The 27300-nt window shown below is 43.8% G+C and overlaps 1 protein-coding gene and 1 non-coding gene across 3 annotated transcripts in view; both read left to right on the top strand.

Annotated features, from left to right (window-relative positions):
- Positions 1-27300, top strand: part of NUP214 (nucleoporin 214) — an 88554-nt gene that overhangs the window by 49090 nt on the left and 12164 nt on the right. Inside the window, exons 26-31 of one of the 2 annotated variants that reach the window (XM_040225408.1) lie at positions 366-444; positions 3397-3484; positions 5642-5703; positions 8429-10255; positions 12018-12088; positions 26479-26635. In XM_040225408.1, the coding sequence (XP_040081342.1) occupies positions 366-444; positions 3397-3484; positions 5642-5703; positions 8429-10255; positions 12018-12088; positions 26479-26635 (2284 nt within the window). The remainder of the gene's footprint in view (positions 1-365; positions 445-3396; positions 3485-5641; positions 5704-8428; positions 10256-12017; positions 12089-26478; positions 26636-27300) is intronic. The other variant, XM_040225409.1, reaches the window with a different exon arrangement.
- Positions 16211-16343, top strand: LOC120852357. The gene has a single exon (XR_005718537.1). It is a non-coding gene; the product is annotated as a small nucleolar RNA SNORA48 (small nucleolar RNA).

Genomic DNA, 27300 nt, shown 5'->3' on the forward strand with positions numbered 1-27300 from the left:
GGTTTTGCTTCTTACCCTTACTATAAGTTTAATTGAGAGCCAGGATGTATTTCATTCATTTACTTCTTCCTTCATTTGGGTTTCAAACACCCTGATGCCTTTCATGTGCTGAGCATCGCGTTAGGCACTGCGGGAGGAACCGCGGGCTCGGCAAGCAGGACCCTGTATTCTTGTGCCTGTGGAGTATTCCCATCTCTGAGGCGGTATCACATTTCAACATATTGACCTAAATTGAAACTGAAGAACAAAATTTAACTAAATAGAAGTGTTTGTGCTTGCTTATTTTAAATTATGTTATTATTTTACATGTTCCTTTATTCCAAAGACTGTTTTGTGGTCACATAAATGTTTTCCTCCTATTACAGGGATCGCTGATAAATGCCCTAAAGCCATCAGGGCCCCCACCAGCATCCAGTCAGTTGTCATCTGGTGATAAAGCTTCAGGTCAGTTTGCACTTTTGTTTTAGTGAAAATAAGAGGTGAAAGATATTTTCCACAGAAGAATTTAATTGTTCTAGATCACAAAGGCAGTTGATGTGAAATCAAGTAAAGACATATTTGAAAAACCTCAAGGGACGTAGAATCTCCGGGAAGTTAGTGTGCCCTTTGGCAGCTCTGTAGACTTCTGAAATAGGAGAGCAGTAGGAGAAAGCCTTCCTTTAAACGTTTTTCCTAAAAAGAGGACCTGCCTTGTTGGATATCGAAGTTTTGAGAGAAGTAGATCCAAACATTGAACTCTTATTTCTTCTACTAAAGGGAAAGAAAAACTCTCTGGGTTTTTAAGGATAATTCAAAAGCCAGTAAAATATAGAAAGTAGAATGGGTCCGCTACAGTATAAGATAATATGATAAATGGAGAGCCTCCCTGGTGGTTCAGATAGTAAAGAATTCACCTGCAATATGGAGACCTGGGTTCGATCCCTGGGTCGGGAAGATCCCCTGAAGGAGGGCACGGCAGCCCACTCCAGTACTCTTGCCTGGAGAATCCCATGGACAGAGGAGCCTGGTGGGCTACAGCCCATGGTGTCGCAAAGTCAGACAGGACTGAGCAACAAAGCATAGTGCACGATAAGTGGATATAATCCAGCATTGAAAGACTGAGCTTCACATGCTTCCAACACTCAGGCCTCTTAACTGAAATTAGTTTTTACAGTCACCATAAAGTGCTCTGACCAGGCATCCTTGCTGGCCTGAGCCCACTTGACGCAGAAGCGTGCTTGTGCATCCAGCCTAGTTTAAGGCAGGCCTCTTCTGTTGCCTCCCTGTCAGAGCCCACTTCACTTGGCATGTGTCACTTTTTGCTGCAGGGCTCTTGTGCCACCCACAGCCCAGCATTCTCTCTGTGCTCTGAACTCCAGCTTTTATTTTGATTCATGCTCTCAAGTGGGTCTTTAAGCTAATAAATTCTGTTAGAGATGCTGAACTGCACACATGAGTAGCCTGCCTACTGTAATCTCTACATAGTCACGCTATCATCCCAACTTCCTCTGTAGTCAGAAGCTTTCTCATTGGATACTGGGTTTATCCTCAGTAAATATTCCTTATACTCAGAAGAAAACCATTGTGTAGCCAATGCTCTATTCTAGAATTCAGACTAATGCACAGTTTTTATCATATAAGCCTTCCATGAGAAGGCAGTATGTAGCACTTCTCGACTAGGAGCTAAAACATTAACTTAGAAGGGAAATTTTAGTGCAGTAGTCAAAGACTTTTGAATCATTTAGGATTCAAATTAAGAAGTTTGTTTCCATTTCTGGCTAATATTTTAGAAGAAAGTTTGAAAGATTATATATCCTAACCTCTTTCAAGGATTTTACTGGAGAGTTGTTTGTCACTCTTGAAATTAAGAGTCAAGAACATCTCAGGGGCAGTTAGCATGACTTGGAAAGAAATTTCTAAGATTCATCATTCAATGATGATTGTGAAATATTCGCTCTCATTGCTAGATGTCCTTCTGTTTCTACTTGCCAGAAACAGACTTTTTTTGAGCAGGAAAATTTCCCTGAAAAACACTATTTAAGAGTTTGCAAAAACTTCTAACAACAACAAAAAGTCATCTCTGAAACCTCTATAGAATAATTCCCTCATTAATTAATAATGGAAATACCTTCATTGTTTTCCTAATTTTAAAACTGTTGCTGCTGCTACTGCTAAGTCGCTTCAGTCGTGTCTGACTCTGTGCGACCCCATAGACGGCAGCCCACCAGGCTCCCCCGTCCCTGGGATTCTCCAGGCAAGAACACTGGAGTGGGTTGCCATTTACAGGACCACAAAAAGTCTACCGTGTGGAACTGTATAATGTAGAAAATGTGTAAGTTCCCTATTCTAGAGATAACAGCCCTCAAAGAATTGATGTGTCTTGGGGTTTGATGTATATCTATTGGTTTCTTTAAACAAAGATAGCCATATCCTGTATATACTGATCTGTAATCTGTCCCCACTCCTCCCTCCCCCAGGAAAATATCATGTTCATCTTTTCAGATCTGGTACAAGTCTGCCTGTCTCATTTTAATCCCTTTGCTGTACAGTTGTACCCTGTTCAGTTTTTACCAATACTCTGCTGATAGTTTAGATTGTTCTTAACTTTTCAAAATTATAATTAAGGCTGCATTAGACATCCTTGTCCACATGATGTTGTATTATAGTAGTGTTTTAGATAATTTTGCAAATCTTTACTCCATACTCGTGTAAAGAGAAGATGCTTTTTCTTATTGTTTGGGTTGGTTTGATTTGGGCTTCTTGAGTGTAATTCCCCCAGCTCCCTCCTCCTTTTAGAAGGAGAGGGAGAGGTAGGGGGGGAGAGTGTGGGTAATGCCCCAGCCTGTTAGTGAGCAGCCACAGTACACCAGATGTGGGGAGACGACGGACTACACTTTAACTCTCCACACTTCTCTGTGTGACAGCAGTCGTGTTACCTCTGTAATAAAAAATAAAGAAGCAGACCTGTTATTAACTAATAGTAATACAAGAAGTCTCTGGAAAATACAGAGATGCAGCGAGAAAGCCAATAGCCGTGAAGTCACTACTCAGAGACATTTCACATGACCTGTTTCCCCTTGGAGTTTTTTTCCTTTGATATATATCACATTTCATTAATTGCAAAATCTACTTTTAAAGCCTTAAATTTGAACTGCACTCCAGTTACTTTGATGTCTTTCCTGGAAAGGGTAAAGTGGCATGCTTTGGTTTGAAATTGACAGTTGACAGAGCCAGAGAGCCCATTCAGAGACCTTGAGCACGACCGAGTCCTCACTTTCCGCTTGACTGCTGACCTACAGGAAGCACGTGACCTGGGGCTGCGCTTTGCATGGCACTACGCATTCAGTGCTGCAGAGAATTAAACTAAAATGGTGTTTGGTGTTTTGTAATGCTCTTCTTTTTTCCCCATAATTCCAGGACCAGTGGCAACCAAGACAGAAACAGCTGTGACTTCTACCCCGTCTACTGTTGGGCAGTTCAGCAAGCCTTTCTCATTTTCATCAGGGTCAGTTGTGAACTTAAGTTTTGTGGCAGATCACAAAATCCTTATAGATTGCTTCTCCAAATGTTATAGTCCGCGGGTATACTTATATGAAGCCAGAGTTCTTATCTCCACAGTGACATACACATTTAATGATAGTAGGAGTAGCTTAGTGTCCTAATGTAAATCTGTTTGCCCTTTTCGATTCAGTTTTATATGTGTGTTCTTACTGGCTTGTTTGTTTTGTTGTTTAGGATAAGCCTTGTTTGGGTAGTGGGTCTGTGGTTGCTCTAGTTTATCACACCAAGATCTTTTCATTCTGACGCCATCTGGCAACTGGGTGAGACCTTGGATTGGCTTCGCTGCCCCGAGAGGTCACATTTTGCTAGACTGCTGAGCGATCAAGACAGTGGCCATTTAAGAACTGGGGTTTTATATAGATGTGGGGAAGTCCATTTCTGTTTCTTTTTTTTTAAAGTGATGATGTCTGTACTTGTCAAATTGAGTTATTTTTAAAAACAATAGGGTCTTCTAACCCTCAGTCCAAATGAAGTTCTTATTAACGTTGGAGGGGGCGTACCTTTTCACTATGCTGCGAACACTCATCGTGAAACCTGTGAGAGCTGGCAGAGCATCTCTCTGCTTTGGGGTGGAGTTAGTCTCTGTGTGGCTGAGATAAATACTCATCCAAAGATTGTTTTCACCATGAAGGGCTGCACATTCAGTTCCGTTAGAAAAGCCTCCTAAGCTCTTCCAGTTTATGCTTTTGTAACTGGAATCACACTGACCACAGTCTCTTTTCCGTGCTGTGAGTTTGTTTCTTGAACACCCTTCAGCCTAACACATTACGAGAAAGGAGGGTATTAGAATAGAATTTTAAGGGGGAAATCATATATATTTTCCTGTAAATCATTAGTTTTCTACTCCCCAAAGGTAGTTTGGAGCACAGTTTTAGAGAGTAGGTCAGTCCAGGAGCTACCGCATCTGTTAATTAATCTTTACTTCTGTGAACCTGATAATCTTCTTCCCATCTTTAAAATAACCTGCAGAGGTTTGGGTCATGGGTCAGCTGCTTACCTTTGTTACATCAAATTTCTTCACTAGGGTTAAGACAAAGAAAGAGATTTGTTTTCTTTTCTTTTTTTTTTTTAAGATGATAAAATATTTAACACATCTTAGGTGGTCTTGGACCATTTGATGAAGCCAGTGACGAGTTTAAAAAAAAAAACCTAACTCTACTCTTTACTGTTACTTACTCTATTTGATATGCTTGGCCCCTTATATTTTAAAGCTTTTTATCAGGTTGGCCAAAAAGTTCATTTGGGGTTTTCCATAACATCTTACAGAAATGCCCAAATGAACTTTTTGACCAATCCAACAGTTTTTAATTTGCTATTTGAACTTTTCTCAGAATGAGTACTCCATTCTGGCTCAACTGGTGCTGAGTTTTCTTCTTTGCCTATAGTGTCTTCACTCACAGGGTGAAGAAAATGTACAGAAAGAGAGGAGAGGATGAAAAGAGTCAGATAGGTTTTTGAGGGACTTTTCCTGGTGGCATAGTGGTTAGGGTACAGCTACAGTGCTTTCATTTCTGTGGGCTGGGTGCAGTGCCTGGTCGGGGAAGTGAGATCCCAAAAGCCACTTGGTGCAACCAAAATTTTTTTTTTAAAGTTTTTGAACCAAATTTCCCAGCTGAGGACTAAGCGTTTTGTCCGAACAGCAGAGACAGTGGCTTCCGTTTCATACTGTCTGTTGTCTCCCCCAGTGGCATGCGCTGTCCTGATGTGCTCCGTGGGTGGGTCATAGGCTCCTCCTCACCTAGCCCGTCCCGTCCGCCTCACTAGGCGAGCCAACCGCTCCAGCCACCATCCCAAGGCACAGTCCTAGTGCTCCTTCACTTTCCTTGAAATAGGTCCCCCCAGCTCTACCATGGGAAGCCTGGCTGTTCCTCCAGGGCCTCCTCACTGGCTGCTTCCCTCTCACCTCACCCACACATCGCTTCCCCCCCATGCTTTGAGAGCTCTGCACTGCTGCTTCAGAGGCAATGTGCTTGCTGATGCTTATCTATAGATTGCAAGTCCTTGAGAGTAGATTATGTGAATGGATTATAAATGTACTGTTAAAGGGCAGTGTTGTGCCTTAAGTCTGTTCATTTTTAACTTCTTTTCTTCCACCCCCTAGGACTGGCTTTAATTTTGGGATAGTCACACCAACACCGTCTTCTAACTTCACTGCCACACAAGGTACAGTCTCTGCGCTGAGTCACCTCACTTTTGTGTTTCCCTCTAAACAAGTGCAGGTTTGAGGGAGGCAGGTTGGTTGGCATTTTACTTGCTGCTGCATTTTGCTTAAAGTATCTGCAGTGAACTTGGTGTTGATATTATGCATTAGAAATAGGCTCAATTTAAGAAACTGTGGGGAATGACTTTTGTCTTCATAGTTAAAAACTCAGAAAGGGTTTGCTTTTAGAAGGGCAAGGCTGTGCTTTAAATGTGAATGTTTACACGTAAATTAAAATTTCTTTCTCCATCTTTGTCATATGGTATTTAAAATTATATCAATTTTTAATAATCATAATATATAGTGAAGTTATATGTAACTTTGTTCTGTATTTTCCCAGTTTCCTATAAAGTGTTATCATACTTCTATAATTTAAAAAAGATTTTTAAATGAAGTCAAAATTGTGTCAATTTTTAGGTTGAGATAGGCAATGGTAAAGAATCCACCTGCCAAGGCAGGAGACACAAGAGATGCTGGTTCGATCCTTGGGTTGGGAAGATCCCCTGGAGGAGGAAATGGCAACCCACTCCAGTATTCTTACCTGGGAAATTCCATGACAGAGCCTGGTGGGCTGCAGTCCACAGAGTGCGACAGGCCTGAGTGACTGAACACACACAGGTAGTACTGTAGAAAGGAAAGACTAAACTCATGTTTCTTTCCTTGATAACCTATCAGGAGACACACTTGTCCCGAGCATGCTGGTGCAGATCTGCCAGCGTCTGTTGCTGTTTAGTCACTGAGTCGTGTCTGGCTCTTTTGCAGCCCCATGGACTGTAGCCCGCCAGACCCCTGCTGTCCATGGGATTTTCTGGGAGTTGGTTGCCATCTCCTTTTCCCGGGGATCTTCCCGACCCAGGGATCAAACCTGAGTCTCTTGCATTGCAGGCAAATTCTTTATTGCTGAGCCAGCTAAGACGCTCAGACCAACGTCTACCAGCGTGTTTTTAATGTTTAAAAGACTTTGAGGACCTATCAGAAACCAGATGTATTTTTTAAGTGCCTTCAAGTTCTCAGTTCAAAGTAATTGAGTTTACTTCTGTTTTAAAAAGAAAGCTTTTATTATAAAAGTGTTTATATTTTTTATTAAAGTAATATGTTCTAGAATTACACATTGTACCCTTAACCATTACAGTTCTATTTCCTTTTGGGATTTTTTGCTTCTACCTTTTCATTTAACACAATCCTTGTGAGTTTTCCAGTATTAATGAGGGTCTTGTTTAAATGTCATTTTCAGTGGCTACATAATTTGTCTTGTGGATGTGCCATAATTTATTTAACCATCCCCCTCTTGGACAGTTCAGGCTTTTTCCAGGTTTTCCTATAATAAATAAGACAATGACCACCTTTCAACTTCTCCTTCAGCACATACTTTTATGAGTGCTTTGCTGTGTGTCAGCCCAAGTGATGGACGTTTTTTGGTAAAAAAGGGATCTCTTAAAATCTGCTAGAGGGATATTCGGGAGCTGAAAGCATACCAGACATCCTAAACCCAGTCTGTGTGTGGCACTTAAAAGGTTGTTGATTTCATTCTATCTTTTCTGTTTGGAGCAGTGATTCCTAAATGGTTCTGTCCACTTAGATGTGGCAGAATACCCTTGAGGCCCATTCCTCTCCCGAGTCTCACTTTCTAAAAGAAAAACAGCTCAATGGTATAAAAAGATTGGCAAGAACAAAATAATTGTCAGAAATCCTAAATGAAATACATTAGGAATAAAACACAACAGAAATTCCATAACCATTTTCATTAATACCAGAACAGACAGCAATCCAAAAGCACAAGCAACTCAGTACAACACCAGTGATACAAAGAGGGGTTTCTGGAAGTTATCTGCAGATAGCAGGGGCTTCGCAGTGTTCCCAGGTGTTTGTGATAGCTAGACTTCTTAAAACCACATGGAGCTAAACACCTCAACAGGCACTTGCAACAGGCCAATTTCCGTTTATAAATATCAAATTTTAGTCTTCTCTGTTGACCACTATTTTGACAGGCCTTGTGAGTACTTTACCTACATTTTATTTCATCTTTGCAACAACTCTATGAGGTGTAGCTATTATTATCTGTCTTCCAAATGGAGACACTGAAGCCCAGAGAAGTCAATTAACTTTTCCAGAGTGGCACAGCCAGCAAGTGGCAGAGCCCTCAGCCTCAGCCCCTCATGTCCTTGCCCAGCAGACCACACTGCCACTGTGAGAGCACTCCGTGAGGAGAGCACTAGGAAGTAGCCTTGAATTGTAGGTAAGAAAGATGACCTGTGGATTGACACTTTGTTCATAGAAGCAAAGGAAAAACTACCATACGGAATCAATTCCTTGTCTTGTCAAGAAGAGCTCCGTAGGCTAGCATGTGCTGAGAATGTTACTCCTGAGACACACACACGGGAGGAAATGTGCGTGTTTCTCTTGTGGGCAACCAGGTTAACTTCAGGTACTCTAGATATAGGTGTATTTGTTGTGACTTAATGGTGATAAAAAGAACGTGCGTTCATCTCACCTCAGTGAGACGACTCAGAGCTCATGTTCCCACGGAGAAGCACACGTTCTGTCCCGCGCAAGGACAGTGCTGTCAGAACAGGCTGTCCTGATGAGGTCAAGGGAGGAGAGAGGCTCTGGCTTAGAGAAGTCAGTGAGGCTGTGGTCGGTCATATTTTGTGACACCCAACCCATCTCCTAATTTCTTTTTCTTGCCAGGGTCAGCACCCCCCACCAAAGAGCCAAGCCAGCTCGATGCGTTCTCCTTTGGCGGGGGAGGCAAGCCTTTCTATGAGACCGTTCCTGAAAGCTTACCTTCCTCAGGGACGATGACATCAGCTAGCACAGGAGCAACTGGTGCCGCGCCAGGAGAGTCCGCCCCGCCCAGCAGCAGACCCGCAGCCCCTTCTGGAATCTCTCTCCCCACCCCCACTGGCAAGCTGGAGGCGCCACCGTCCAAGTTGGGCGAGCTGCTGTTCCCAAGCTCCCTGGCGGGAGAGACTCTGGGAAGTTTCTCAGGACTGCGGGTCGGCCAAGCAGACGAGCCCACCAAGCCAGTCAGCAAGGCACTGTCCCCAGGCGTGACCAGTGCCAGTGCACAGCCCACCAAGACCCCCGCCACCCCCTCCGGGTTCAGTTCTCCCAGCCCTGCGGTGCTGGGGAAGCCCGCAGAGCCCCCCGAGACTACCTCTGCGGCCACCTCGGCAGCGGCACCAACAGCAGCAGCCAGTCCCAGCCCCAGCAGCTCCTCAACGGGCGTCTTTGGCAACCTGCCACTCACCAGTGCAGCCTCCTCCGGGGCGATCAGTTTTGGGGGCCTGTTTTTCAGTGGTGGCAAGACCAGCTTTTCATTCGGAGGCCAACCGACAAGCAGCACAGCACCCTCCTCCTCCCCGGTGTCCACTGCCACGCCCCTGCCCGCATCACTCCCCACCGTGTCGTTTGGCAGCCCCCTGAGCTCAGGGTCTGCCCCCACCCTGCCCACGGGCTCTGGTAAAAGCTCAGAAGCAGCCGCGTCATCGGCTCTGCCCGAGAAGCCAGGCAGTAATGAGGCCTCGACATCAACTGCTTCCCTCCTGGGGCAGCAGCCACCAACCCTGCTTCCCCAGGCTCCGCTTCAAACTCCCGACTCTGGGAAGAAAGATCCTGCTCTCACCCAGCCTGCCATCAGCAGCCCTAGTGCTGAAGCGGCCACTACCAGTGTCCTGGTGCCTGCGGCTGAGGCTGCTCCAGCAGCCCCCGGGGTCCCAGACATCAAGACGGAAGCGCCGTCCCCAGGCCCCACCGTCTCTGTGCCTGGGCCAGCCACCATCTCGGCAGCTGGAGCCTCAAGCACCATCCCTGTGGCCCCAGAAACATCCAGACCTGCCACCACCCCCAGTGCTGTTTGCAGCGCTGCTCCAGGCCCAGCCACGGAGACCCCGGTGTTTGGGATGGCCACTTCTGACTCCTCTGTCTTCACTCAGCCTCCCACTGCCAGTTCCAGCTCTGCTTTCAGCCAGCTCAGCAGCCACACAGCCAGCGCCCCCTCGGCGACCCCCATGTTTGGGCAGGTGGCCGCCAGCACCGCCCCCAGCCTGTTTGGGCAGCAGATGGGCAGCATGGCCAGTACAGCGGCCGCCGCGCCACAGGTCAGCAGCTCAGGGTTCGGCGGCCCTGCCTTTGGCACCTCCACCCCAGGGGTCTTCGGACAGCCGGGTTTTGGGCAGGCCCCGGCCTTTGGGCAGTCAACTAGCAGCCCCGCAAGCAGCTTTTCCTTCAGTCAGCCTGGGTTCAGCTCTGTGCCTGCTTTTGGTCAGTCCGTGTCCTCCACCCCTACGTCCACCAGCGGGAATGTCTTCGGTGCCTCTTCGAGCACCAGTAGCTCCAGCTCCTTCTCATTTGGACAGTCGTCTACCAACAATGGAGGTGGGCTCTTTGGCCAGAACAACCCTCCTGCTTTTGGTCAGAGTCCTGGCTTTGGGCAGGGAGGCTCCGTGTTTGGTGGCACCTCGGCCGCCACCACAACAGTGTCATCCTCTGGCTTTAGCTTCTGTCAAGCTTCAGGTAAGAACTTACGGGAGATTTTTCCTTGGTTGTCCTCCGTATATGAAACATTTGCAACAAGTTTGCATTGCTTCAGAAATGAAAAGGAAGTCAGGGAAAACAGAAGAGATTCTGGAAAGTCTATAAGAGGGCTTGGACACTGGCGGCCTTGGGCGTTTCTTTGGTCTAATCACTGGCTCCAGTCTTGCTTCTCCACAAGTTCTCCACCAGAGTGCCAATTCCATGGGGGAGAAAAACAAGTTTAAAGACATGGCAAGTAATGAATGACTCATGAGTATGAAATGTTAAATTTGGAAGGTGTTTTAGAGGTCATTATGTCCAAAACTGTCAAGCCTGGAGGTGACTGGTCTAATGTCTTTCAGTGCCAGTGGTGGAACCAGACCTAGACTCCAGAGCTCCTCACCCTAGCCCTTTGTTTCATTGTCTTCTGACACCATCTTTCATCCTAGAAGAGCAGATAGTGACATTTGAAAAGTTGGGGTGTTTTTTTTTTTCTATTTTCAGTATAAGTTTTAAAAAATCTTTTAAGTTTTACAGTTTTTTAAAGTAAAACATAATCCTCACTATTGCATGTCCCATCTTAGCAGCTGCTTTTATTCCAAAAACCAATAGATGGGACATTCCCAAAATCTTTTCTAATCTTCCTTTCTCCATGGTTATCTTATGAAAGGCATTTCTTTAGCAGTCAGGCTCAGAGGGTGAGGGGATAATCAAAGGTCATTGATTTCTTGGTGGGCAGGGTTACAAATAACTGCTAGTTCATTCCTTTGATGATAATATATTTGAAGCTGGCTCATAATTTATTAGAAAGGAAGTCTATTCCTTCCTGTCTTCAATAACTATTTGCTGAACTCCCAGTATGTTCCACTACAATAATGGATCCAAGACACAGTGATGTGAGATGGTTTTGAGATCCACCTAATGCCTTGTGCAGAGGCTGGTCAGCCTGTTTGAGTGATGGGAAGTGTGACAGGTTGGTCTAAACCACAGGCAGAGAGAAAGCCTTGTGAGTCTTAAAAGAGAATAGGATATTTACCCCTATCTCTAGCACATCTTTTGTTCTGCAGTCAAAACTTGAGAATCCTTGTCTACAATCAAAACTATTTCAATACAACCGAGAACCTGTGAAAAACTCTTCCTTCCTGTGGTAACTAGGAGGGAAGATGCCTGCACAGCCTCCAGCTGTGGTGGAGGCACTTAGGCCTGCCTGAGCTCCCCTACCTAGGCCTGTAGCAGGAATGGAGAATGGAACTCTTGCTGCCTAGCTCCTTGTCTGGGGCTCTTCTGCTACAATATATAGTTCTGCCTGGTTTCCCAGGCCCCGTTCAACCCAGCACCTAGAAGGAAGATAAACAGCTCTGCAAGAATCTGGCGCTGAGATTAGAGGAAACCAGAGAGTAGTCATACTCATGATATTAAGTCAGTCATTGGAAACACTTCTTAGCAGCTGTGAGTCTAAGGAAAAGCTACTCAGAGTCCTCACCCCCACCCCCTGGGGTTTGGTAGAGACAAGGATTCAGTCTCTGAGGCTTTGAGACTTTTTTTTTTTAACTGTTATAAAATTTCAGCAGTGAGAAAAAAGGTTTTAAAACTATTTGCCCATAATTTTCTCCATTTCCTTGGTAGGGAAACAGATTTCACTCTTGAGATGATTTATTCTGAGGTACTTTCACATACATGAATGGCATTTAAAAACCGAAAAACAAAACTTTGATGTATAGAAGTTTCATTCAAATTAAACTTGTTTTCTTTTATTTTATAGGTTTTGGGTCTAGCAATACTGGCTCTCTGTTTAGTCAAGCAGCCAGCACCAGTGGGGCAGTCTTCGGCCAGGTAATGTGGGGGTCCCCCTCTCTTCCGGCCGACGCAGTCAGCCCCATTAGCGCTGCTCCTGTATAGAGGGTGTAATGTGTTGTGTGTCCAGCAGACAACCCTGAGGTTTTCAAGCTCTGCCTTCCGTAGCGTCCTTGGGGTCACAAAAGTCTCTGCTTCTGATTTGAGAGAATCACTCCAGTGTTGATCCTTGTTTGAAAGTCCTCTCGGAAAGCACTTTAAAGCACATTGCCTGGTTTCTGTCAGTCTTCTGCCTGTTGTGAGGCCAGGAATTGGCATCTATGGCCCGTAAGTGAAATCTGCTCCTTGCCCCCCCCCTTTTTTTTAAGTGGTTGTTTAAACAATAATAAGAATATGCAACAAAAATTGTATATGGCCCCTGTGCTAAGCAACATGTAGTCCAGGAGCTCCTTTTGGTGACCTGAGCTGTTTCAGTTTGTCTAGCTAGTGGTTATCTGTGTGCTGGGCCTGGTTTTTAGTGATGTACCCACATAGACTTAAAATCATTAGTGCTTGAATAAGGTAAGTGCTGTCATTATCCCCATTTGACAGATGAGAACACAGAGAACCCAGAGGGGTTAAATTTACTGTTATAAAAGCCAGCTGCTTCTACTTTTGCTTGTTTTTAAATATTTGTTCATGTATCTGGTTGCTTCGGGTCTCAGTTGTGGCATGTAGGATCTTCAGTTGTCGCACACGGGACCTAGTTCCCTGACCAGGGATCGAACCTGGGCTCCCTGTGTGGGAAGTGCAGAGTCTTAGCCGCTGGACCACCAGGGAAGTCCCCAGCCCAGCTGCTTTTATTTATTTATTTGTAATTAATTATTTTGTCTTTGGTTGCACTGGGTCTTCGTTGCTGCTCTTGGGCTGCTCTCTAGTTGCAGTGTGGAGGCTCCTCACTGCAACGGTTTCCCTTGTTGCAGAGCTCAGGTTCTAGATACACAGGCTCCGTAGTTGCGGCACTTGAGCTTAGTTGCCCCCCTGGCATGTGGAAACTTCCCAGACCAGGGATCGAACCTGTGTCCCCGGCATTGGCAGGCAGATGCTGCTTTTAGATCATAGTACCTTCACAAGGAGTCCTTCCGAAGAAAGATGCTCTGACATATTGGAAATGACTGACTTTCTAAAGGTAGAATTGACATTTGTCCAGAAGCTGGAGAAAGTGGTGGCCATGTTATATGCTTCTTCCAAGTCTTCAGTAGGAGATTTTCTTTTTCACCTTTCTCCTAAGAAGATGGGCTCTGCCCTAGTCAGTGATTCTTGACAGAAAGAAACAGAACTTCTGATTTTCAAGTTCCCCAGTGAAAACAGCTAAAAATGGCTAGATAAACCAAATAAAGCATAGATTCGAAAGCACTTATAAACTAACAAGGTATTTTACCACACCTTATTAGAGGCGGAATGTGAACCTGTAGAAGTGAGTGGGGCACAGGAGCCAGTTCTGCCCTGAGAGCATTACTAGTCTGAGAGCACTCGGACTTCCTGTGTTAACAACCCCAGAGGACAGAGGGGCAGGCTTCCCTCACCCGGGCGTGTGCAAAGTGGGAGAGCTGAAGGAGCCGCCGCCATGGTCAGCTGTGACTGCACCTCTCCAGTCTTGTCCTGTACACACAGCCTGACCTGCTCCAGGAACGGCAGTGTCTCCAAGACGTCTGGCAGGACAGCACAGGCCACACTGAAGAAGAGAAACTCTAGGCCTCTGGTAATTTTTAAGGACATTGATTCCCACACGTAAATTTGTCACAGCAGGAAATAAGGAGCTATGATCAAGAGCCAGAACAAACATGAGACACACATTTGCAAAGACTCCCTAGAATATAAAACAGCTGTGTTTTACATGTTGCAAAGGAATAAAGGACAGACTTGAAAATACCAGTCAAGAATCAGAAATTACAAGAGTCATAGCAGCTTTGAAAAAAGAAATAAATAGAACTTTGAGAAAACTGTTACAATTAAAATTTTAACGCAGCAGATCAGACCCAGCTGAAGAGAATAGTAATATACTAGATCACAGATCAGAGAACTTTCTCTGTGAAGGACCAGATAATAAACATTTTAGACTTTGAGAGCTACATACTGCTTCTGTCGCAACTACTCAACTCCGCCGTCGTGGCACAAAAGCAGCCAGAGGCTGCACAGGAGAGACTGAGCACGATTACTTTCCCTTGAAGCCTCATTTATAAAAGCAGGCGGCAGGCTAGATTCGTCCCATGGGCTGGAGGTTGCAGACCCTTGAACTAGAAGGTCAGATTAAGTTATCTGGAATTTACCATGAAGAGCATAAAAGATGGAAAATACAAAAGAGAAAGCAAAAACACTGAAAGAGGAAATCTAATGTACATTTAATCAGAAGGAGAAGAAAAAGAATGTATGATATTAGAAGAGAAAAAGATTTCTAAAACCAACAGCAAACAGTAACCCACAGATTCTGAAGTCCAACATATACCAAGCAGAATGTATAAAAGGAAATTGAATCTAAGACCTGTCATAGTGAAACTGTGGAACTACCAATATAAAATATTAAAAGTACTCAGAAAAAGGACAGGTTCCCTTCAAGGCAGCAATGGTTGGACTAACAGCAGAGTTCTCAATGGTGGCAGTGAAAGCCAGACATAGCCCATCTACCCAGAATTTTTGAACCCAGCAAAAAAACATCTGTACATAATGAGGTGAAATGAAGACACTTTTCAGGCAGATCCTGAGAGGATATATGCCTAGCAGACCTGAAGGAAATTCTAAAGGATATTCTTCAGGCAGAAGGAAAATGTGACCTCACTAAAATTACAGCTTTCTTAATTTTAGGGTAAAACAAGCCATGAAATAGGAAAATTGTAGCCTATATAACCAACAGAGTAATCATATTCAGATATAAACAATACAAGTCAAAAGGAAAAAAGACAACTGCACCCCCACCAGAATGGCTAAAATTGAAGGACTGGTGGTACCCCAGTACCTGGGAGGAAGCAGAGCAGCTATAATAGAAACACTCACAGCAGGAGTGAAAGTTCATAGAATCACTTTGGTATCAAAACTAGATACATGGAACACCTGTGTATCTACTCCAGATAAGCAGACAGTATCTACTCTAGATAAGTAACCCACAAAATCAGAATGGTGGTTAGTCTTAGGACATAAAAAAGTGAGGTCTGGGGGAGCCACCCAAAGTACTAACAGTGTTTGATGTCTTAAATGTTGAACATCATAAACAATATCAATAACCTCAGATATGCAGATGACACCACCCTTATGGCAGAAAGTGAAGAGGAACTAAAAAGCCTCTTGGTGAAAGTGAAAGTGGAGAGTGAAAAAGTTGGCTTAAAGCTCAACATTCAGAAAACGAAGATCATGGCATCTGGTCCCATCACTTCATGGCAAATAGATGAGGAAACAGTGGAAACAGTGTCAGACTTTCTTTTGGGGGGGCTCCAGAATCACTGCAGATGGTGACTGCAGCCGTGAAATTAAGAGATGCTTACTCCTTGGAAGGAAAGTGATGACCAACCTAGATAGCATATTCAAAAGCAGAGACATTACTTTGCCAACAAAGGTCCCGTCTAGTCAAGGCTATGATTTTTCCAGTGGTCATGTATGGATGTGAGCGTTGGACTGTGAAGAAAGCTGAGAGCCAAAGAATTGATGCTTTTGAACTGTGGTGTTGGAGAAGACTCTTGAGAGTCCCTTGGACTGCAAGGAGATCCAACCAGTCCATTCTGAAGGAAGTCAGTCCTGGGTATTCATTGGAAGGACTGATGCTAAAGCTGAAACTCCAATACTTTGGCCACCTCATGAGAAGAGTTGACTCATTGGAAAAGACTGATGCTGGGAGGGATTGCGGTCAGGAGGAAAGGGGACGACAGAGGATGAGATGGCTGGATGACATCACCAACTCGGTGGACATGAGTTTGAGTGAACTCCGGGAGTTGGTGATGGACAGGGAGGCCTGGCATGCTGCGATTCATGCGGTCGCAAAGAGTCAGACATGACTGAGCGACTGGACTGAACTGAACTGAACGCATAAGATTTGTGAACTCAATAGAAAATGGACGAGAGACTTCTTAAAAAAGGATAGTGTTAGTTACACAACTTTGTGGAATGTACTTAATGCCTAAATTATACATGTAAAATGCTTAAAATGGTACACTCTACCTGGTTGGTGGTGCCTGTCTCATACCAGCCAGGGACAGAGCAACTCCTTGTTTATCTGAGCTTGGCTTTTGGCTTGTGCCCATGCCTGCTGCTTGCCCTGAACACATAGGGGAGGGGAAGCTTAAAATGATAAGTTTTATATACATTTTACCACAATATAGAAAAAGAAAAAATATTTTTTGAAAAAGGATAGCCAGAGGACCATAAGTATATTCAACTGAATTAGTAACACAAACTAAAACCTCAAAGAGATACCCTCCTGGAAGACAGCACACATTTTAAAGCCCAGCAGTACTAAATGCCAGCAAGCATGCAAAGCAACAGAACTTACATGTACTCTTAGTCAGTTGTATGTTGGCACAATCACCTTGGAAAATAGTCTGGGATGATCGGGTAAAGCCCTGCAGTTCCACTCCTAGTTTGTTCTGTAGATAAACTCATCTGTGCACTGGGATACAGTGTTATAAAAACTAGAGCCTGGAAGCAACTCAAATGGTTATGGATATACCATTGGGCAGATGAACTTGGATTATCCTGTAATAGAATGTTACTACATGGTGAAATATGGTTGCGAAAATGAACACATTAGAGCCGCTTGGGTGATTTTCACAGGCCTAAGTTTTTTCTCTCTCCCACAGGCACAATTTGAGCCAAGAGATTTAAAGCCCATACTGTGATAAACTCCATAATGGTACTCCCCCCACCCCACCATGACTTCATGTTCTTCTTTCACAGAAATTAGGTTTGCCATTGGAAAGGCTGGAAATTCAAATCAGTTTTTGTTTTTTTTTCTATCATGGCAGGGGCCTTATCTGTTATAGTCATTACTGTATCCCCAGTGCTTCAGACTATGGGTAGCACAAGACGAGTGTTATAAAAATGAATGAATTTTCAGGTCATAGGGGTATTCTCAGAATTTAAGGATACAAGGTAGATTCTGGCCAGGATATAGAACTTCATTTTCTTCATAATACCAAGAAAAATCCAGTTAGTATGACTATCACACTAGTTTTACAAATGTTAGAATTATCTAGTGCTGTTTAACCAATTACCTCCAAATATAGTAGCATTCTCTGGAGGTTGGCTTGGTGGTTATTTCCCACCTTAACTGGAACTCATGGCTACAGCGTCTTCATGTGGCTTCTCTATGTGGCCTGGGCTTCCTTACACCATGTGGCTGGATTCCAAGGAAGACTATTCCAAGAAAAAGGGAGCCATACAGAAGCTATCCTCAAAAGTTGCAGGCATCATTTATACTGCATCTTCTTATGCAAGGCTGTGTCACAGAGTCCCACCAAGCTCAAGGGGAGGGGACTAAACTTCACCTCTTGCTCTAGAAGAGCATTTAGGTCTGGAAATATCACTGTGACCATCTTTGGAAAATATACTCTGTCACATGGCCTGTCGAGGCATGGCAGAGAGGCTGTTGACTTGATTTCTAGAGAGGGGAGTTAGTTGTAGGTGAGCTTGATGGTACAGCAGCCTTTGGGAGTAACTGTCAGGACTGGGTTTGGAAAAGTGGAAGACAGGCCTTGCTGAAGGAAGAATACTGGCTGGAGAAGAAGCCAGAGGAAGATCTTGGCAACAATGAGGGCAAACGAAAGACCAATAAACACACAAAAGGTAATCAATAGTATTAGAAGTGTTAGGAAAATGAAAATCAAAACCACAATGAGGCACCACTCCACATCCACTAGAAAGGCTATAATTTAAAAGCAAACCAAAGAATAACATACATTGACAAAGATATGAAGAGACTGGAACCCTCATGTATTTCTGGGTGAAATGGAAAATGGTACAGCAGTTATGGAAAACAGGTTCCTCAAAAAGTTAAACATACAACTGTCATCAGTTCAGTCACTCAGTCGTGTCCGACTCTTTGCAACCCCATGGACTGCAGCATGCCAGGCCTCCCCATCCATCACCAACTCCCGGAGTTTACTCAAACTCATGTCTGTTGAGTCGGTGATGCCATCCAACTGTCTCATCCTCTGTCGTCCCCTTCTCCTCCTGCCCTCAATCTTTCCCAACATCAGGGTCTTTTCAGACGAGTCAGTTCTTTGTGTCAGGTGGCCAAAATATTGGAATTTCAGCTTCAACATCAGTCCTTCCAATGAACACTCAGGACTGATCTTTATAGTCCAGCTCTGTCATATGAGCCAGAAATGGTGCTCAGACGCTTGTTCCTCAATGCTCATTGCAGCATTATTCACAATGGCCAAAAGATGGAAACAGCTCAGTGTTCATCAATAGGTGATTGGATAACCAAAATATGGTATATTCATACAGTGGAGTATTATTCAGTCTTCAAAATGAATGAAGTTGTTCTTCACATCACATCACAGATAGATAAATTGTGAATACATTATGTTAAGTAAAATAAACCATAGATAAAAGAACAAATATTATATGGTTCCACTTATATAAAATATTTACAATAGGTAAATCCATAGAGCTGGAAAGTAGATCAGAGTATACCAGGGGCTAGGGGAAGGAGGGACCAGGGAATGAGTTAGTGGTTATAGAATTTTGGTTATGTGATAAAAGAATTTTGGAAATAGTATTAATTGTTGCATAACATTGTGAACATAATTAATGCCATTCAGCTGTATATGAGAATATATGTCATAGATATTTTACCACAGTTTTTAAAACTTAGATGTAATATACCATAACCATTGAATTTTATACCTTAAATCAGTGAGTTGTGTAGTACGTGCATTATATCCCAATAAAGTTCTTTAAAAAAGACTGGAGTCTGAAAGACTTGCAGGTTCAATGTAAAACTGCTCTATTCACCCCTCCCACCCTTTGCTAAGAGTAAAGAAGTAAAGCAGAAAGAACTTGCAGTCTTGCATCGTCCTGCTCCCTAGAACTGTTTAATCCAAGGATGACACTGCAACTCAGCTGCCTCCTGGCTCCAGGCTCCAGCACGTACACAACAAATAACCCAGATCCTAAGCAAAGACAGTGCTGGGCTTACCTGGGGTGAATTCATTCTAAACCTGTGAACCATTAGCTCCTCACTTTAGGACAGAGATGAAAGAGTGGTCTCTCACTCTCTGGGGAAATTATTAGCAGTCTTCAGTCACCACAACACTGTTCTTCTATGTTAAGTCCACTGTCCTTAACAAACAAATTCTGTAACATATAAAGAGGTAAAACAAAAACGGGGACCTGCCATCATATTTTAGAAATCAGCAAAATAATAATAATAATAAAATAATAACCTACAGATGATCCACGTATTGGAACAAGCAGGTATAATAACTATTGTGCTCAGGTGTTTACAGGAAAATAAAAGAATGGTTGAATAATGAATCTCAGCAGAGAAATGGAAATTACGAAAACAGTCAATTCGTATCTGAAGTTTCAATACAGTATCCAAAATGATTCATTTAACAGCAGAGGGAATACTACAGGAGAACAATGAACTTGAAAACATGTCAGTAGAAATTACCTAAAATGAAGCTTCAGTTCAGTTCAGTCACTCAGTCAAGTCCAATTCTTTGCGACCCCATGAATCGCAGCATGCCAGGCCTCCCTGTTCATCACCAACTCCCGGAGTTCACTCAGACTCATATCCATCAAGTCAGTGATGCCATCCAGCCATCTCATCCTCTGTCGTCCCTTTCTCCTTCTGCCCCCAGTCCCTCCCAGCATCAGAGTCTTTTCCAAAGCGTCAGCTCTTCACATGAGGTGTCCAAAGTACTGGAGCTTCAGCTTTAGCATCATTTCTTCCAAAGAAATCCCAGGGCTGATCTCCTTCAGAATGGACTGGTTGGATCTCCTTGCAGTCCAAGGGACTCTCAAGAGTCTTCTCCAACACGACAGTTCAAAAGCATCAATTCTTCGGCTCTCAGCTTTCTTCACAGTCCAACTCTCACATCCATACATGACCACTGGTAAAACCATAGCCTTGACTAGACGGACCTTTGTTGGCAAAGTAATGTCTCTGCTTTTGAATATGCTATCTAGGTTGGTCATAACTTTCCTTCCAAGGAGTAAGCATCTCTTAATTTCATGGCTATAGTCACCATCTGCAGTGATTTTGGAGCCCCCCAAAATAAAGTCTGACACTGTTTCCCCATCTATTTGCCATGAAGTGATGGGACCAGATGCCATGATCTTCGTTTTCTGAATGTTGAGCTTTAAGTCAGCTTTTTCACTCTCCACTTTCACTTTCATCAAGAGGCTTTTTAGCTCCTCTTCACTTTCTGCCATAAGGGTGGTGTCATCTGCACATCTGAGGTTATTGATATTTCTCCCGGCAATCTTGATTCCAGCTTGTGCTTCTTCCAGCCCAGTGTTTCTCATGATGTACTCTGCATAGAAGTTAAATAATCAGGGTGACAATATACAGCCTTGACGTACTCCTTTTCCTATTTGGATCCAGTCTGTTGTTCCATGTCCAGTTCTAACTGTTGCTTCCTGACCTGCATATAGGTTTCTCAAGAGGCAGGTCAGGTGGTCTGGTATTCCCATCTCTTGAAGAATTTTCCACAGTTTATTGTGATCCACACAGTCAGATCCACATAGTCAGTAGAGCAGAAATAGATGTTTTTCTGGAACTCTCTTGCTTTTTCGATGATCCAGCAGATGTTGGCAATTTGATCTCTGGTTCCTCTGCCTTTTCTAAAACCAGCTTGAACATCTGGAAGTTCATGGTTCACATATTGCTGAAGCCTGGCTTGGAGAATTTTGAGCATTATTTTACTAGCATGTGAGATGAGTGCAATTGTGTGGTAGTTTGAGCATCCTTTGGCATTGCTTTCTTTGGGATTGGAATGAAAACTGACCTTTTCCAGTCCTGTGGCCACTGCTGAGTTTTCCAAATTTGCTGGCATATTGAGTGCAGCACTTTCACAGCATCATCTTTCAGGATTTGAAATAGCTCCACTGGAATTCCATCACCTCCACTAGCTTTGTTCATAGTGAGGCTTTCTAAGGCCCACTTGACTTCACATTCCAGGATGTCTGGCTCTAGGCGAGTGATCACACCATCATGATTATCTTGGTCGTGAAGCTTAGGGAGATGGAAAAAAAGACTGGACAGAACATTCGTAACCTGTACAACAGCGTAAGGCAATTCAGCAAGGTGTCATCAAGAGTCCTGAAAGGAGAGGAGACAGAATGGGAGAGAAGAAAATTTTTTGAAGAGACAATGGCCAAGCTTTTTTAAATAAAAAATAAGTTGAATAATATTATTTAAATAACAAATAAGTTGAAAAACTGGAACCCACAAATGCAGTAAACTCTGTGACCCTGAAACAGAATAAATATCAGAAAACCACCCTTGAACACATTTAGTTAAACTTCTGAAAACCAAATACAAAAAGAAAACTTTTAAAGCAGCTAAAGAAAAAAAGACTGGTGACATAAAGAGAAATAATGTATTGTGCAGTTAATAACAAGGTATTAAATATATGACAACCATAGCAAAAAAGCAAAAAAAAGTTTGCTACCTTGGAGTAAATCAGTACTGCTCAACTGGTGTCTATTTCCATCCCCAAAGGAATTTCATAGTCACAGTGTCTGGGGACTTGTTTGAGCCTCATGAGTGGGGATACTACTATAGTCATCTAGCCAGGGATGCTGCTGGACATTCTGTAGCCCTCCAAAGAATAATGTGGCCAAAAATGTCAATAATGTCATTGTGAAGAAACCATTAGGAAGACAGAGATTTTTTTAGAACACAAAACACAAACCATAAAAGAAGAAATTGAAAAGTTTGTTGAGGTTTAGTCACTAAGATGTGTCCAACTCTTTGTGACCCCATGGACTGCAGCACGGCAGGCTTCCCTGTGTTTTACCGTCTCCTGAAACTCATGTCCATTGAGTTAGTGATGCTATCCAGCCACCTCATCCTCTACAACCCCTTCTCCTTTTTCCCTTACTCTTTCCCAGTATTGGGGTCTTTTCCAGTGAATCAACTCTTAGCATCAGGTGGCCGAAGTATTGAAGCTTCAGCTTCATCATCAGTCCTTCCAGTGAGTATTCAGGGTTGAATTCCTTTAGGATTCACTAGTTTGATCTCCTTCTTGTCCAGGGGTCTCTCAAGAGTCTTCTCCAGCACCACAATTTGAAAGCACCAATTTTTTGGTGCTCAAACATCTTTATGATCCAACTCCTACATCCATACGTGACTACTGGAAAAAACATAGCTTTGACTATATGGACCTTTGTCAGCAAGGTGATGTCTCTGCTCTTTAGGGGGTCCATCGAGTCCTGAAGCCTTGCTTATCAGATCTCTTCCGCATGACCTTGTCATGGGTGGGATGGCTTGTGGTGGCTCCCGGCAAGAGATCAGTCCTGGGTGTTCATTGGAAGGACTGATGTTGAAGCTGAAACTCCAATACTTTGGCCACCTCATGCGAAGAGCTGACTCATTTGAAAAGATCCTGATGCTGGGAAAGATTGAGGGCAGGAGGAGAAAGGGACAACAGAGGATGAGATGGTTGGATGGCATCACCCACTCAGTGGACATGGGTTTGGGTGGACTCTGGGAGTTGGTGATGGACAGGGAGGCCTGGCATGCTGCGGTTCATGGGGTTCCAAAGAGTGGGACACGACTGAGCGACTGAACTGAACTGAAGAACCAGCAAGACCAAACGTGGACAGGATGTAGAGCAGCTTGGTCTCTTACTGCACTGCTGGTGGGGATGCAAAATGGTGGGGCCACTTGGAAAACCATGTGGCAATTTCTCAGTGAGTTAAACATACACTAATTTTTATGGTTAGCAATTCTAGGTGTTTACCCAAAGGAAATGAAAGTATATGTTCACAGGCAGACTGGTATCAGAATGTTGCTAGCAGCTTTACGATAGCCCAGATGTTCATCATTAGAATAGTAGACCCTGTCATCCTCACACAATGGAATACTACTCAGCAGTAAAAGGGGAGGGACAAGGCCTGCAGCCACATGGATGGACCTCAGAAGCATATGTTGGTTCTAGCCAGGTCCGTTAGGCAAGAAGATGAAAGAAAGGTATCTAGAGTGGAAAGGAAGAAGTAAAACTATATATGTTCAGATAATATCATATATATAGAAATCCGGAAGGAATCCATTAAAGGACTACTAGAAGTAATAAATGAGTCCAGCAGGTTTGTAGGATGCAAGGTCAGTGTATAAATTTTTAATTGTATTTATATACATTTGCAACACACCATCCAAAAATGAAGTTGAAATTAAGAAAACAATTCTGCTCCAGTATCATAAAAAGGAGTAAAATATCAGAAATAGTCAGAAGCACAAAACTTTGAATACGAGAAAGCACTATTTCAGGAAATAAAAAATGATCAAAATAAATGGAAGGACATCCTATATTTATGGATTGAAAGATTTAGTGTTGTTAAAATGGTAGTAGAGAACCAGGGCTGGAAAAACTAACATTCATGCAGGAATTCAGTAATGAGTAAGAAAGACAAAAGTGGCTGTGTCCATAGAGCTTACCTCTGATGGGACGTGGGGGGATCAGTCTTTAAGAGTTTAATTTCAGATAATTTTAAGCACTACGAGGAGAGGAACTTCTCTGGTAGTCCAGCGGTTAAGACTCCACATTTCCTATGCAGAGGGTGCAGGTTCAGTCCCTGGTCGGGGAACTAAGATCCCACGTGCCATGTGGCGTGGCCAAAAAAAAAAAAAGCAAAAAGAGTACTGTGAAGAGAACAAGATGATGTGGTAGTGTTCAGGGAAGCTTACTTAGGTCCAATAGTCCGGAAATGCCTTTCTGAGAAAGTCTCATAAATCTCTCTTTTTACATTTGTTTCTTTGATTTAGGATCAAGTCAGGTTCATTCACTGAGACTGGTTGATAGGTCTCTTCAGGGTCTTTGATTGCCCTTCCATGTCTGTCCTCCTCTTCTTTTTCCTCAGAATACAGCTGTTGAGCACAGCAGGTTGTTGGTCCTGTTAAGATCGCCACCCTCCTGTTCTGATTGCATCCCTGTGGTGCAGCTTCTGATTAACTTGTTCCTCTGTCCCTTCCTGTGAAGTGGTGCTTGGGTCTGGAGGCTGGATGAAATTCTCAGGGTTTCTGGCAATTTTTAAATTCTGGATCTTGAACACTGACTCCCTCTTTAATGGTGTAAATGTACTGTTAGTTTTTTGGTTGTGGTAAGTTTTTTACAGTTTCTGTTTTGGAGCTTTACACAGTGGATGGGATGGTAAGATGTCTGCTTCATACTAATCAAGGATCAGGGGCAGAACATGGGGCTATGGGTGATGCTCAGCTGGCTGTGAGTCATGGGTGAAGCTAGGTGGTGAGTACTTGGGTTCATTGTGCCCCTCCATAGGTACTTTCGAGATCTTCCATAATTTAAAGTTCTTAAAACTATTATTATTTACTGTAATTAAAATGAATGGGCTATTCTAACCCACTTCTGAGGATGTAGTTTAACTGTCAATTCACATTCACTTCCGGTGAAGTGTTACCCACTTCTACTCATTTCTACAGATAGCCATTATTTTTTAAATCATATTTTTTAAAATAGAGTGAACCATCTGAAGTTGCTGGGGTTTGTGGGGCTTTTTGTTGTGGGTTTTGTTTTTTTTTTTTTTTCTTTCCTATAGCGCAAAAAACGGTCTGTTTATTGGCAGTTTTCCTGTTTCAGCTGGATCCATGGAAGTCAGCTGAGAAACCTGGTATTTTCTGTTTTCCACACACATGCATATTTGTCATGTCTTCGCTCCTTTGGAAGTCAGTTCACTAGTTATCAAAGCCTGTGCTCTTATGATTGGATTTCATTCCAAGTTTTAAAAATCAGTCATCATTAAATGGGTGTGGTAAACAGTTTCTGTTGTTTTTAAAGAAGTTTAAAGGGGCAGGGGTGGGGGGTCAGGAGACAAGCAAGTACCCTAAGTAGGTTGCCCTCAGATAAAAATGAGCCTGTCCTGTTCAAGGCATGAAAGAAGGCAGGAGATAAAGGGTGATGCTGAGAGATGGGCGGGGCCAAAGTGTGTAGTTTCTTTTCAGAGTTTGTAAGCAGGAGCGGAGCGACTTGACTGCTGTCTTCAAGTGTTCTTCTAGCTGCTGTGTGAGCAAGGTCACAGGGCAGCAGCACACCGGTGGCCCCTTCCTGCAGGCCAGTCTTGGTCGGGCAGTTCAGACTGCGGGCGGTGACTGCATCCCCCCAGAGCAGGGGCCCGCTGGGAGCCTGTCTCAGGGACCAACCGCTAGAGGTCTGGCTTCTTTGGGGGATTAAATGATTGCGTGTAAAGACCTTAGGAAAGTGCCTGCACAGAACAAGTGCTCAGTCGCTGGCTGGTGGTTGTTGAAATACCAGCACCCATTTCTGAGCATGTCAGCTACATCTGAGGCACTTTTCTAAAGGGCATTACATTTCCAGCTGATTTATATCACTCAGTGTTTGGAGGTGAGTAGTTTATTTTCCCCATCTTACAGAAGAGGGACTTCGGCACCTCTCCACCTACCCACCCCCCAGAAGGGGGCTCCTGTTAGGTTCCTGCGCACAGTAGCCCATCTCTACTGGGTTTTTGTAGAGATGGGCCCATTGTATTCTCTCGACTGGGCCCATTGTATTCTTCGTTACCAGCCAGCGAGTAACTAGTATTAATGGCCCCTCAAATCTAGCACCCGTCTTCCTTAAAGAACTAGTTCCTCAACAGAAGTACATGTGGTGCTGGGTCCAGCTTTGTGTCAGCATGCGCCCTACATTAGCAGCACCCTCAGAGTGTGAGATTTGCAGATTTGGACAGAATTCAGCTGCGGTCATCATTTCAACAATGGAGCTAATTTAAGCTTATCTGTAGCACTGGGAAAGTCATTATGAAATAAAAGTGCACAAATTGGGAGAAAAGACAGTGTAAATCACTGATAGTCAGTTGCTGATGAGTTCAGCCAAACGCAGGATGAATGAAAATAAGTGATGCCCATCATAACCTAGAAATGTATTTAAACCTTCACATTTGGGGGAGCTCCCAAGGGTTGGGTTTCCTTGCCCCAGGAATCAGGGCAGGTGAACTGTTCGGGCTCCCACCTACCACAAGTGATGTTTTCAGAGAACTGGCAACGTAGAATAACTTGAGAACGTGTGGTTGTAGGGATCATTCCATCCAGAGCTCAGCTTCCTCTCTGGTCATTAGAACATCTGCGCCAGCACTGATCAGCGTTCCCTCGCTCGTTCCATCTGCACAGCTGTGAGCGCCTGCTCTCTGTGGACGGGGCCTGCTGTTTTACCGTGACCTCTCACCCCCCCTGGCTTCCTGTCCCTTTTGTCTTCTAGCAGTCGTCCTCTTCCAGCGGCAGTGTGTTTGGGTCTGGAAACGCTGGAAGAGGGGGAGGCTTCTTCAGCGGCCTCGGAGGAAAACCCAGCCAGGATGCAGCCAACAAAAACCCATTCAGCTCGGCCAGCGGGGGCTTTGGGTCCACAGCTACCCCAAGTAAGTTCAGAAACTCTCCTGGTCTCTGGGTCCCCTGATGTCATTGTCATTCTCCTGGCAGTATCAGCGCTTCAGTGACAAGGGTAGCAAGGGAGGAAAGGTCTGGAAGGCCCATTTAAAATCTCTCCCCCAGAGCAGTGTGGTCTGTTTTGATTGTGTTTTTCATTTTGGGGTTTTTAATGAGATGTCCTATATAACCATGAAAAGACATCAGAGCTGCAGGGAGAGAGGATCTATGCACTGAGCTACTCCCATCGTCTCTCCCAAGGCCCACATTGCTCTGTTTCTTAGGACTGAGATGACTTGAAATGAATGCAAGCAGACAAGCATAAAAGATAGCAGCCGAACAGGCTGGGTGTGCTCAGAGGAGCATCTGGATTTTCATTTGTGTTGGACTCGCTTTGAATTTGCTTTAAAATGCAGCTACTGTAGAGAAATGTCACGCAAAAGTTGAAGCCATCATTATTTTTCAGCTCTTACACTTTTGTCTTATTTTCAAATGAAGCTATATCTTTGTGCTGGCACTTTCTTCTTCAGCTAATTCCTTGTTGTTCTGTCTATTCGTGATTGGAAATGAAAGAAATTTGTTTGTTTAAATCTTCTAAGAAAACAATATTGTGTTGCTGATGAAGACTGAGTTGGGAAATCAGGCACCTGTCAATCTT

This window comes from Oryx dammah, unplaced genomic scaffold (genome assembly GCF_014754425.2).
Source record: "Oryx dammah isolate SB20612 unplaced genomic scaffold, SCBI_Odam_1.1 HiC_scaffold_25, whole genome shotgun sequence".
Classification (NCBI taxonomy): Eukaryota; Metazoa; Chordata; class Mammalia; order Artiodactyla; family Bovidae; genus Oryx; species Oryx dammah.